We start from the raw sequence: 12,500 nt of genomic DNA, 5'->3' as shown, positions 1-12,500 counted from the left end.
ACAGACAGACAGGCAGACAGGCAGACAGACAGACAGAGCGCACGAGAGAAGGAGGGAGCAGAGAAGTGGAAATGAGTCCCTGCCAATGTTGCTAAAAACGCTCGTGACACCAGCGATGGGGTTTCTGTAAAGCCATCACACACACAACACACACACACACAGACGCACACATTGACGCACAGAGCTGAAAGCGTGGGCTGCAGCCATGACTTCCAGTGCCACGCCGTCTGCCTTTGCCTGCTGCTCGGCCCGCTTCCGCTGTTGGTGATGCAGCACACCAGAAGCACGCGTCTCGTGAATAAACAGAACCACACCCCTCGTTAGCCAAAGACCACTGCCTGATAGCACGCCCACCACACACCACACTACAGCAAGCACAGCAAGCACAGCAAGCACAGCGGCAAGCCTAGCAAACAAGTTCATCAAACAACAACAACCACCACCACCACCAGCAGCAGCAGCAACCACCACCAGCAACATGCAGTATGATGCAGAGAGGTTGCTCCATGTTACCTCTTGCTTTGCCTTTTGTTCAGCAGACTTCTCCTGCCCAGGCAGCTTCACCCACGGTGTGGGCGCCACCTCGGGCTCCCTTGCGTCAAACGTCTTGACATCCTTTGCGGTGAGCTGGTTCTCCAGGAAGGTTGGCTTGGCCAGCTTCTTGTCGGAGAGCAAGTCATCCAGCGAAGGCAGCGCCTCTGCTTTGCTCTTCTTCGCTGCCAGTTCGCCACCATCGTCTCCTTCATCGCTCCCATCGTCTCCCTTCTTGGTGCGTTTGCGATCACCGTCCTCGTCATCGGTATCCGAATCGTCAGAGTCTAAAGGGCAGAGGCCGGGAGGAATGAGAAGGAGGATGGAGTTGGGTTGAGTGTGAGATGAGCAGGCAGTCCGAGGTTGAGCGTGATTGAGGAGAATTCTTTGTGTTGAACCGCGCCCGTGACCTATCTGACCGTTGGGGAGCGGCAGCCCACGTAAACACGCAGCAACACACACACACGCACACGCTACCAAACGTGCATGCACACGCGCGCACACACGCACACACGCACACACACGCATGCGCACACGACACGCGTGTACACCTGTGAGATCGATGTCGTCTGCGCTCGCAAAGAAGGAGAACGCCTTCTTGGGCTTGCGATCTTCTTCTTCTTCTTCTGTTTCTTCTTGTTCTTGTTTGCTGCGCTGGTGCGCGTTATCCTCGACACGACGCGTTGCTGTTGGCGGAGAAGTGGGCATGGCGCCGTTGCTGCTTGCTTTGCTGGCTGCTTGCTTTGCTGGCTGCTTGCTGTGCTGGTGGTGTGCCCTGCTTAGTATACGTGGCCGCGCTCGTCGATGCGAAACTGCTTGAAGCACAGCGCGTGGGTCACCCGCGTCACGACAATCCCCACCAGCAACAGCGCAAAGAAGCCCAGCGTTAAGAAGATGGTCAGCGTATCCGTCGTCACCGCCTCCGCCCTGTCGTTTGCGGAGGGTTGTGGGCCACGTGGTGTGGGGTATGGGGTGTGGGGTGTGGGGTGTGGATCCGAACAAGAAAAGACAAAGATAGTGTGTGTGAGTGAGGGTGAGAGAGAGAGCACATCAACCAAGTAAACAAACCGAGCATGCAGACACAGACAACAAGAGAAACAAAGACAATCACACACAATCACGCACACACACACACACACACACGTACGTACACACACACACACACGCACACACACACACACACACACACACACACACACACACACACACACACACACACACACACACACACACACACACACACACACACACACACACACACAACGACAACAACTCCCTTCTTGCTTTCCTTCCCTCATCAACGTCCGCGCACTCACATTGGGTCGTGAAGATTAATTGATGACTTGCACCAATCTTCCCAACGTGTATTCTGCTGACTCAGAAGCAACAACGTCACACCGCATCATTCGTGTTTGGCGGGAACGCCCTGACGCCCGCTTGCCTCAGGACTGCAAATTTTTGGAGGACGCATGTGTGTGCGTGTTGTGTGCACGTTTGCCTTTTTGTTTGCCTTGAGTGTGTGTGTTTGTGTGTGCGGTGACAGGTGGAAAACAAAACACACGCACCCTTCCTGAGCCCCGCCACCACCTTCCTCATTGATTGTTGCGCACACTCCACTCTCTCGACTACCAATCAACGACCAACCAATACCAACACCCCACCACTGCCCGTTGGTTCCCTTCCCTTCCACCACACCGGCTGCTTATCAACACCACCAACTGAGAGGATGGCTGTGTTGAGTGCCCGCCTCTTGCACAGTGGAGGGCTGTCCGTGGCCCGCGTGCCTGCGGCTGTGGGTGCCATGCTGCGCGGCAGACATGCGGCAGCGCAGCACCGCGCCGCCCGCGTGTTTGCCCGTGCCCTCTCCGTGTCCACAGACGAGGACACGCAGGGCCACCAGGACGTGGTGGACTCCTGGCGCGTCAACATCTCCGGGGACCCCAACAAGTTTGTTGGACCACGACCAGAGTCGTGGTGGACAGGCAAGCCGCCAGTGCACGGAACATGTCCCGGCGTGAACAGCGACGGCATCATCCGCTCCCTGCCCCAGCCGGACCTGAGCAACGTCACGCGGCAGCAGCTGCGCGACTACTTTGACAACTGCTGGACCATGACCGAGGTGCTCTTTTCTGCGCTGCAGACAGAGGAGCCCTTCTACCGCCCGCCCTACCACAACCTGCGCCACCCAAAGATCTTCTACTACGCCCACCCGGCCTCCGTCTACGTGAACAAGTGCCGCGTCGCCGGCCTCATCAGCAAGCCCATCAACGAGTACTACGAGCACATCTTCGAGACGGGCGTCGACGAGATGCAGTGGGACGACCTGAGCAAGAACGACATGCGCTGGCCCACCGTGGACGAGGTCAAGGCCTACCGCCAGGAGGTCTACAACACCGTCGTCGACATCATCGAGAACCACCCGGCCTTTGAGACGATTGACCAGCTCGAGGCATCCCCCTTCTGGGCCGTGGTCATGGGCACCGAGCACGAGAAGATCCACCTGGAGACGAGCAGCGTGCTCATGCGCGAGCTGCCGCTCGAGCTTGTTCGCCCGCCAGAGCACTTCCCCGCCATCCACCCAAGCGCACGCGAACACGGCGTCACGCCCGACCAGGAGCCCGTCGCGGGCAAGGACTACCCTGTCAACCAGTTTATCGAGGTGGAGGCCGGCTCTGTGAAGCTGGGCAAGCCCCGCGACTTCCCCTCCTACGGCTGGGACAACGAGTACGGCGAGAAGCACATGAACGTCAAGTCCTTCAAGGCTACCAAGTACCTCATCAGCAACGGCGAATTCCTCCAGTTTGTCAAGAGGTGCGCGTGTGCCTCTGTGTGTGTGTTTGGGTGCGTTTGGGTGCAACTTCGACAAATGAGAGTGAGGGCTTGTGCTCGTATGTGTGAACGTGCATGTGTGAACCCTTCTTTTTACCACTGCTTGTTCAGCTTCTCACGACATCCTCCCCTCCTTTCTTCAAACACGCACACGCACACACACACACAAACGCAACGCGTGCAGTGGCGGATACCTGGACGAGAACGTGTGGGAGCCCGAGGGCTGGAAGTGGCGCTGCTTCCGCAACGTGAAATGGCCGACATTCTGGGTGCCCACCGGCCCCTCTGGCCTGCACCAGTACCGTCTGCGCACCGCATTTGAGGTTGTCGACATGCCGTGGTCGTGGCCCGCCAACGTCAACTACCACGAGGCCAAGGCGTTTGCCAACTGGAAGAGCGACATGGAAGGGCGCGACCGCACGCAGGGGTACCGCATCATGACGGAGGCCGAGCACCACCGCATCCGCGACGACTACATGTCCGACGAGAGCCTCGGCGTCGCGCGCGACCCGGGCATGGTGGCAGATGGACACGAGATGGCAGACAAGTACGGCTTCAACCTCAACCTGGCACACGGCTCTGAGTCGCCCGTCGACGCGCTCAAACCAACCAGCCTGGGCTTCCACGACGTGTTTGGCAGCGTGTGGAACTGGTGCGAGGACCACATCAGCGCGCTGCCCAACTTCAAGATCCACCCATACTACAACGACTTCACCCTGCCCTGCTTTGACGGCCAGCACAACCTCATTCTCGGCGGGTCGTTTATCTCGTGCGGTGACGAGGCGAGCTCCTTCGCCCGCTTCCACTTCCGCCCCCACTTCTTCCAGCACGCGGGCTTCCGCCTCGTCCTGCCCAACCAGACCGACCCTGCCCTGGTCACGTCGTGCATGGACAACCAGGGGCCCTACGTCGGCACGAACCCCTTCCGCAGCAGCCGCCGCGATGAGACGGAGCGCAAGTACCAGGCCGAGGAGGTCCTGCGCCAGTACGTCCACCTCCACTACGCCGACGACGCCAACGTCCCCGAGGCCGCCCGCGGATACACAGACAAGGTGACTCAGCTGCTTGTGGACGCCGCCCGCGAGCACGGCGTGGCCACGGACCGCGTGCTCGACATTGGCTGCGGCGTTGGCGGCACCACGTTTGCCCTTGCGCGCGCGTTTGAGAGCGTGCTTGGCGTGGACATCAGCGCGTCGTTTATTGATGCGGCACAGCAGCTGAAGGAGGAGGGATCCCTGCCCTACTTTATCCGCGAGGAGGGCGACATCAAGGAGGAGGCCGTCGTCGGTCTTCCGCAAGGCGTGGACCCAGCCCGCGTCGAGTTCAAGCAGATGGACGCCATGTGCATTCCACCCGACACAGGCTCCTTCAGCGCAGTCCTCGCTGCAAACGTGCTGGACAGACTGTCCTCCCCCGGCACGCTGCTGTCGCGGCTGGGCGGTGCGCGCGGCCTTGTGCGCCCCGGCGGAATCCTGGTCCTGTCGTCCCCATACACGTGGATGGAGCAGTACACGCCCAAGGACCTGTGGATTGGCGGGCACGAGACCCCCGAGGGTAACGTGCGTTCGCTGGACGGCCTCAAGGCGGCCCTTGGCGAGAACTTTGAGCTCCTGCGCACAACACAGGTGCCGCTCGCCATCCGCGAGCACGCGCGCAAGTTTGAGTACGTCATCTCGGAGGCGACCGTGTGGCGCCACCGCTCATGAGCCCGCCGCCCACCAGCACGCGGCCTGTGCTGTGCTGTGCTGTGATTTGAGTGCTCGTGTTGTGGTGTTGATCGCCGCAACCACAAGCTAATGATATCACTCAAAAGCGCACGCGCGCACACATGCACACGCGCATGCACATGCCAGCACGTGTTGGCCCCTGTTCTGACACTCCTCCGTTTTTCTACCTCCTCCTCCTCCTCCTCCTCCTCCTCCTCCCCCCTCCTTTACTCCTCTCTTTCTCTCCTCTCCTCTCTTACTCCCCTGTCTTACTCTGTTCCTCTCTTCCTTTCCATCTCCTATCCTGCTTGTTGTGTTACGACCAACACCAACCATGCACACATTTGTTGCTACTGTTCTTGTTTCCTTCAATTGCAGCCGTGTGCCTCCGTTCGTCTAGTTGCTCTCCTTGGCCGCTTTTGACACACACACACACACACACACACACACACACACACACACACACACATGCCCCATACCATTGCGCCATGGTTTCTTTCGTTGCGTTGTGTGCTTTCTGTTCCGTCCACTGTGCTGTTGTTGCTTCTCCCTGTGTTGATTGCTGTCTTTTAACTTCATACGCGAACCCCTCTCCCCCCCCCCTCCCCACTGTAGTTCCTGCACCGTCACCTGCAACCTGCAACCAACCACCAACCCACCACGCGGCCCAATCTGCGCCATTCAACTAGCCACACACTTGGCCCTTTCTGTTCCGCCTTCACGTGGCCTTGGTTCAGTGCGCTGTTCTGATGTTGTTGCAGCCACGATGGCACGCCCCTTTTTTTCTTTCAAACCAACACCATTGAAGTTACAACCCCCACAGCATGATGTGATAGTCCACAGACACCATCCACGCACAACTCACGGGACATGATGTCGTTGGAGAGAGAGAGAGAGAGACGGAGAAGGGAAAGGTGAGTGGAAAGAGATACAAAAACAAGAAGACAGTGGGTCGTTACAAACAAAGCTAGCATTAGCGTGGTGGCCACAGCAGTGCCGGGTGTGCATGCGGTCTTGTGGATCCTTCTTGCACCATCCATCGCGTGGCGTGGTCTGTTGTTCCTTCCTGTCCTCATTTGCTTGAATCATTTGCATCGCCGCTGCTGCTTCCGCTCGTGAAATCCAGCTCCACACCAAGAAACTGTTTGCGTGTTTGCGCAATGGGCGGATACAAGGGATGGTGGATGGAAGGGGGATGGGGAGAGGAATTAAGAAGCAACCATGAATGGTGGGTGGAAGAAGAATGGTGGAAGAAGAATGGTGGGTGGAAGAAGAATGGTGGGTGGAAGAAGAATGGTGGGTGGAAGAAGAATGGTGGAGGTGAAAAAGTGCAATAGCCAACACGTACACCACACACACACACACACACACACACACACACACACACACACACACACACACACACACACACACACACAGACGCACACCACACACACCACACCACACACACACACACACACACACAAAACACACACACACACACAAAACACACACACACATATCGCATCTCACACACACGCGCGCGCACACAAAACACAACACACGACACACGACCCACCTCGCCGCCTGCTGGTGCTGGGATTTCCTCGTCGCCCTCAACAGTGCGGATGACAAACAGATCGGGCTTTGGCGGCACAGGCTCCTGGGGACCGTCAAGCACAGCATAGATGTTGCGGTCGTACGGGTGTTGCTGTGGTCGATGGACAGTGTGATGCATACGCGCGCAATCAGCGACAGTGTCAGTGTGTGTGTGTGTGTGTGTGTGTGTGTGTGTGTGCGAGCGAATGCACAACAGCGAGCTGTTGAGTACGAGGGTGGTGTTTGGCCTCTCGGTTGTTTGGAAGAGTCATAGGGAGGCGCAATAGCATGAAGGACCTTACGTCGTCCTCGAAGATGTGAAGGTGGCGCATAAACTGTTTTCTCAAGTTGTTCTTCGGCAACATTCCATCCACGGCTTTCCTCACAACCTATAACACAAACAGCGGGGATGTGTGTGTGTGTGTGTGTGCGTGGGTGAAAAGGAGGGTGAGACTCGAAGGAGAGAAGCGCGTGTTTGGGATGAACATGCGTCGAGAAGAGTCATGGACTCGAACATGCACATGCGCGGCAACATGCACGCGCAAGCGTACCTCTGTTGGCTTGCGTGCGTGTAAGCTGGCAGCCGTCTCCTCCCGGAAACCGCCGGGCCAGCCCGTGTGCTTTCTGTACAGCTTCTGATTCCACTTGCGACCGGTGAAGACAACATCCTGCAACACGCAAGAAGGGCAACACAAGGGGGTTGGACGTCAGGCAAAAGACAATGACAAGCAAAGGGGCTTGAAATGGCCAGCGCAACCATACACGCACGCACACATGCACGCACGCACATGCACGCAAAAGCAAATACAACACACACATGCACACACAGCACCCACGCTCACGCAAACACACTGAGCACCCACGCTCACGCACCCACGCACATGCACACACATCCACATGAGCACACCTTTGCATTGATGACGACGACGTGGTCTGGTGAGAGGACGCCGGGGTGGAAGGTGGGCTTTGTCTTGCCCCTCAACACAGCCGACACCATATTTGCCAGCCGGCCAACCTTCTGCCCACGCGCATCAACCAGGTACCATCGCTGCGTGTGCGTCAGCAGCGACTGCGAAAACTTGGTGGCCATGGTTGTTTGCTGTTTGCTCGCCCTCTCGCTTGCCCTCTCGCTTGCCCTGGCTGCTTGGCTGGTGAAGTGATGTGATGTGAAGGTCTGTGCCTCACGCTCTCTTGTCTTATCTTGTGTGGTGGCAGCAAGCAAGCGTGTGGTTCGAAAAATGGTTGTTGAGTTCATAAATTTCTACAATCACCAGCTGCAAGTGAGACCACCACCAACAGCACCATTTTCACTTCGCAGGACCACCTTTACCCTCACACACAACCAACCGCCATGGGGAGCAGACAAGACACAGGGCCGCAGGCGCGGAAGCCTCCAAAGTCCATGTTGTACACTCGGACCGGTGACAAGGGAACATCTCAGCTCTACACGGGCCAACGCCGTCCAAAAACAGACATTGTGTTCGAATGCCTCGGTGAGTTGGCTTGTCACTCTGCATGTGTCTGTGTGCTTGTGTGCCTGTGTGTATGGCTGTGTGTCAGTGTGTGTGTGCGTTTCAGTGTGTGTGCGTGTGTGTGTTTCTGTGTGTCTGTGTGTGTGTCTGTGTGTGTGTGTCTGTGTTTCTGCCTATCTATCAGTCTGTCTCTGTCTGTATCTGTTCGTTTGCGTGTCTGTTCATCTCACCAGGTTGTTTCTGTCCACAACCACCCACACCCACACGCCTACCTTCTGTGCTGTTTGTGGACACCAGGACACGTGGATGAATTGAATTCACAGTTTGGCTTGGTCCGAGAGCACCTGGACGCACGCCTGCTGCACGACGTCGATGCTGATTTGCACGAGATTCAGTGTCTTCTCATGGAGCTGGGCACGCACATTGCCAGCCCTGGCGTGGTGTCCGTCAAGGTGTGCATGTGTATGTGCGTATGTGTCTGTGTCTGTGTGTGTCTATGCCTGTGCATGTGTGTCTGTCTGTGCCTGTGCATGTGTATGTTGTGTACGTGTGTTGCATGCACGCGTGCATGACTGTGCTGTATGCACTGTGTGCCTCTGTCTATGTGTCTGTGTGTCTGCTTATGTGCATGGGTATGTGTACCTGTGCCTGTGTGTCTGCTTATGCGCCTGTGCCTGTGTCTATGTCTGTGTGTCTGCTTATGTGCATGTGCATGTGTATGTTGTGTACGTGTGTTGCATGCACGCGTGCATGACTGTGCTGTGTGCACTGTGTGCCTCTGTATGGGGTGGTCTCACGACGGTCATGGGTGTGCACGCGCGCCATTTCGGGAATTCCAGGACTTTGACGATGATGCAACGAACCTCAAGTGCGTTGTGTGCGTGTGCGTGGCAAAGGGAAGCACTCATGCGTTGGCTCTTTCAAGTGTTTGCTTTGTTCCATGTCTTTGTTTGCTTTTGCTTGTCCATGCTAACTCCACACGAGTAACTGCATCTGTAGGTGGCTGGAGCGCCGCATTGACGAGCTGGACAGCGAACTTCCGCCCCTCAGGAACTTCATTCTTCCCTCCGGCGGTAAGGCTGCCGCACACATGCACTTGGCGCGCTGTGTATGCCGCCGGGCAGAGCGCGCCCTTGTCCATCTCCGCCAATGCAGCAACGACGACGACAACGACGATAATGGTAGTGATGATGACGATGACGACGATAGTGGCGGTGCATGCTCGGCTGCTGCTCTCAAGTTCATCAACCGGTTGTCGGACTTTGCATTCTGCTGCGCACGCGTTTGTGCATTCAGGTGTGTGCCTGTGTCTCTGTGTCTGTCGATGTGTGTCTGTGGATGTGGATGTGTGTCTGTGGATGTGCGTCTGTCCGTCTATCTGTCTGTCTGTCTGTCTGCCTCTGTTTGTCTGTCTGTCTGTCTGCCTCTGTTTGTCTGTCTGTCTCTCTGTCTGTGCTGATCATCAGCTTATTATTCATCGGAACTCACTGAACAGCATCCTGAGTACCCTCAAACTTATTCACTCACATGCGCTCGCACACACACACATGCGCACTCACTCACACACTCCCTTCCCCTCCTCCCTCCCAACGGTGTCCTGTCGCTTGTTCGCACCACCAGGACTGGCGGTATCGAGACGGTGTTTCAAAGCAAGCCGGACCGGCGGCACATTCACACACGAGCAGCAACCAGCAAGGAAGCACGTGCCCATGGTGGTGGAAGTGGAAGCAGCCAGGTCTTGGTGGTGGCAGCTGTGGCTGTGGCGGCGGCCGTATGTGGCGCTGCCATCATGCACACTGTTCGCCGGCACTCATAAACGAACCGAAACGAATGAGCAGAACGAGAGCGCAACAGAGGGAGGGGAGGGAGTGGGAAAGAAAGGGAAAGAGAGTAGGAAGAGAGTAGAGACGCACGAAACAACATCATGTCATGTGTCAACAACACAGCACGCTTTCGCTTTTCGCTTCTCATCACAGCGAAAACCGCGCACAAATCCACCCACGTGTTTGCTTTGCACACGCGATTTGAACCAACAAACAAAGCAAGCAAGCAAGAGACGAAGATGGATGCGGCACAGGCGGTGCTGGCAGCGAACTTGCCACAGCATGCGGCTTCCATCATGGTCAGCACTGGGTGTTGAAGGAGGGCCGTGTGATTCTCCGCTGTGTGTGTGTGTGTGTGTGTGTGTGTGTGTGTGTGTGTGTGTGTGTGTGTGTGTGTGTGTGTGTGTGTGTGTGTGTGTGTGTGTGTGTGTGTGTGTGTGTGTGTGTGTGTCCCTGGCTGCGCAACAATCTGCCAGCCTGACTCTGTGCCCGTATTGTGCGCGCGAGACGCATGGCTGCACTGAACACTGACAGCTGTGCATGTCTTGTGAACTCTGTGTGCTTCTGTTTTGCTCCCCCCACCTCCAATGCCTTGGTTCCCTTTGCTTGCTGTACTTGCTTGCTGCGCGCCATCCATGGCAGAGTGGGGAACAAGCTGGAACGTGCGTGGCCTCCATCAACAAGATGCTGAACGAGGCCAAGACGGCACACACCAGGTAGTGTTTGATGCTATGTTGCGTGCGCACAGCAAGCGAGCTGCGATCGGGCCACACACACACACACACACACACACACACACACACACACACACACACACACACACACACACACACACACACACACACACACACACACACACACACACACACGCAACATGCAGGCAACAATCCTTGAAGCTGCTTGAGTCGGCTGTTCGATTCTGTCCTGAGATGTACATTGGCCAGCATGGCACAATCTGGATCCAACAGCTGCACGCTATGCTCAAGGTGTCTCTATGTGTGTATCTGTGTATCTGTGTCTGTGTATCTGTATCTGCGCCTGTGTCTCTTTCTGTGTCTGAGTCTGTATCACTGTGTGCCTGTGTATGTGTGTGCTCCCTCTCTCCGTGTGTGTACTTGCATCCGCTTCGGCTGTCTCCCTGCCCTGTCTCCCTGCTCTGCGGCGTTGTGCACGTTGAGACACCATGTTTGAACTTCCTCCACATACATTTCGGATGGCACTCACACTTGGTCGCCTTTCGCTACTGGTCAGAACCATCACTACGACGCCCTGAGTTTGGACGTGATGGCTGTCGCGACACAGCTGCTGGAGCGTATGGCTTTGGTGAGATGCACGAACACACAACTTGCACGTGCTACATCCCTTGCTCTTCGGTGCTGATAGCCTCCATGACACCCGCAGAGGACACAACCACGACGCTGAAATGTGCTGAAATGTGCTCACATGTGCTCACGTGGTCGTGTACATGCATGTGTTGGCGTGGGTATCCAGCAAACGGAGTTGCGTCGCTCCTTCACAGACAAGGACACCAGCAGACTCATCCGCTTTGTGACCGATCTCATTGCCACATCGCACAACATACCCGAGGTGACTTGCGCACATGCGTTGTGTCTTGCACAACGCTGTATCGATGTTCAAGCACCTGCCACGTACGCGCACACACGCGCATTCACATTAAAGCTCACACACTCACTCACTCACTCACTCACACTCACTCACTCACTCACTCACTCACTCACACACTCACTCAACCCACTCACTCACTCACTCACTCACTCACTCACTCACTCACTCACACACACTCACACACACTCACACACACACACATATGCACCAGGTGTGCGCTGCGTTTGAGCTGCTGAGCACGTGGTGCTCGTGCTTTCCTGGCCACTGCAAGTCGAGCGTTGGGCGCATCAAGAGCACATGCCTCCGCTTGCTCTCATCGCCCACACGCGCCATCCAAGAGGTTAGTGCAGTTCAGCTGCAGCAGTATGGCATGTGGCTGTCTGTATGTGGGTTTGAAAAGGAGAGACAGCAGCAGCATGCGTGCCATCACATGGCCACGACAACTATCACACCGAGTCACTGCCCTTACGCCAACGCTGCCGCCACCATCACGGCATACATGTGCAGGCTGCGGCGTGTGCCTTCGCGTCGACAGTCAATGCGGCAACGGCTGCACAGCGCCCGACACGCTGGCAGGAGACGCTTGTACAGCTCCTCTTTGGCCTCCACACCGTACGCCGCTCGTGATTGTGGCTGTGTCTGTCTGTCTGGCTTTCTGGCTGGCTGGCTGGCTGGCTGTCTGTGTATCTGTTTGTTTGTTCGTGACATGATGTATGAGCAAGTGGAACAACTCTGATGAGGTTGCAATGATTTGCGCCAATGCTTGCAGGCACTGGACATGCTGCTTGACAATGTCGATGAAGGTACGGAGTTGTGGCGCTTCCTCTCGCATATGCAGTCGATTGCACTTCGCTCACACACCCAACAAGCGTGCCGCGTTGCTGCGCCCATGTTACTCCCTCCCTCACTCCCTCGCTCACTCACGCGCACAATCC

General features: G+C 56.5%; 5 protein-coding genes across 5 annotated transcripts in view; 2 read left to right on the top strand and 3 right to left on the bottom strand.

Moving 5' to 3' along the window:
- The window catches only part of PTSG_11018 (uncharacterized protein), a gene marked incomplete at its 3' end in the record, with an annotated part of 1,805 nt that extends 528 nt beyond the window's left edge, over nucleotides 1-1,277 (bottom strand). The window contains exons 1-3 of the mRNA XM_004987885.1: nucleotides 1,083-1,277; nucleotides 514-818; nucleotides 181-258 (exon numbers count right to left, since the gene is read on the bottom strand). Coding sequence (XP_004987942.1) covers nucleotides 181-258; nucleotides 514-818; nucleotides 1,083-1,239 — 540 coding nt within the window. The 5' untranslated portion in view covers nucleotides 1,240-1,277. The remainder of the gene's footprint in view (nucleotides 1-180; nucleotides 259-513; nucleotides 819-1,082) is intronic.
- A 33-nt stretch (nucleotides 1,278-1,310) lies between these two features.
- PTSG_11017 (uncharacterized protein) lies at nucleotides 1,311-1,934 on the bottom strand (the record flags this gene model as incomplete). Its single annotated transcript, XM_004987884.1, has 2 exons — nucleotides 1,311-1,458; nucleotides 1,909-1,934. The coding sequence occupies 2 exons, from the start codon at nucleotides 1,932-1,934 to the stop codon at nucleotides 1,311-1,313; spliced, it is 174 nt and encodes a 57-aa protein (XP_004987941.1).
- Nucleotides 1,935-1,997: 63 nt separating this feature from the next.
- PTSG_11016 (generic methyltransferase) lies at nucleotides 1,998-5,518 on the top strand. The gene is made up of 2 exons (XM_004987883.1): nucleotides 1,998-3,342; nucleotides 3,545-5,518. The coding sequence occupies exons 1-2, from the start codon at nucleotides 2,258-2,260 to the stop codon at nucleotides 5,064-5,066; spliced, it is 2,607 nt and encodes an 868-aa protein (XP_004987940.1). The 5' UTR covers nucleotides 1,998-2,257; the 3' UTR covers nucleotides 5,067-5,518.
- Nucleotides 5,519-5,790: 272 nt separating this feature from the next.
- On the bottom strand, nucleotides 5,791-7,874 carry PTSG_11015 (LSU ribosomal protein L13P). The gene is made up of 5 exons (XM_004987882.1): nucleotides 7,552-7,874; nucleotides 7,196-7,312; nucleotides 6,947-7,033; nucleotides 6,625-6,756; nucleotides 5,791-6,207 (listed from the first exon to the last, which is right to left on the bottom strand). The coding sequence occupies exons 1-5, from the start codon at nucleotides 7,732-7,734 to the stop codon at nucleotides 6,139-6,141; spliced, it is 588 nt and encodes a 195-aa protein (XP_004987939.1). The 5' UTR covers nucleotides 7,735-7,874; the 3' UTR covers nucleotides 5,791-6,138.
- Nucleotides 7,875-7,914: 40 nt separating this feature from the next.
- Nucleotides 7,915-9,932, top strand: PTSG_11014 (uncharacterized protein; the record flags this gene model as incomplete). Its single annotated transcript, XM_004987881.1, has 5 exons — nucleotides 7,915-8,137; nucleotides 8,414-8,568; nucleotides 8,956-8,984; nucleotides 9,116-9,412; nucleotides 9,737-9,932. The coding sequence occupies exons 1-5, from the start codon at nucleotides 7,996-7,998 to the stop codon at nucleotides 9,930-9,932; spliced, it is 819 nt and encodes a 272-aa protein (XP_004987938.1). The 5' UTR covers nucleotides 7,915-7,995.
- Between the last annotated feature and the right edge of the window lie 2,568 nt (nucleotides 9,933-12,500).

This window comes from Salpingoeca rosetta (genome assembly GCF_000188695.1).
Source record: "Salpingoeca rosetta unplaced genomic scaffold supercont1.40, whole genome shotgun sequence".
Classification (NCBI taxonomy): domain Eukaryota; class Choanoflagellata; order Craspedida; family Salpingoecidae; genus Salpingoeca; species Salpingoeca rosetta.
This window is presented reverse-complemented; position numbering and strand designations above follow the sequence as displayed.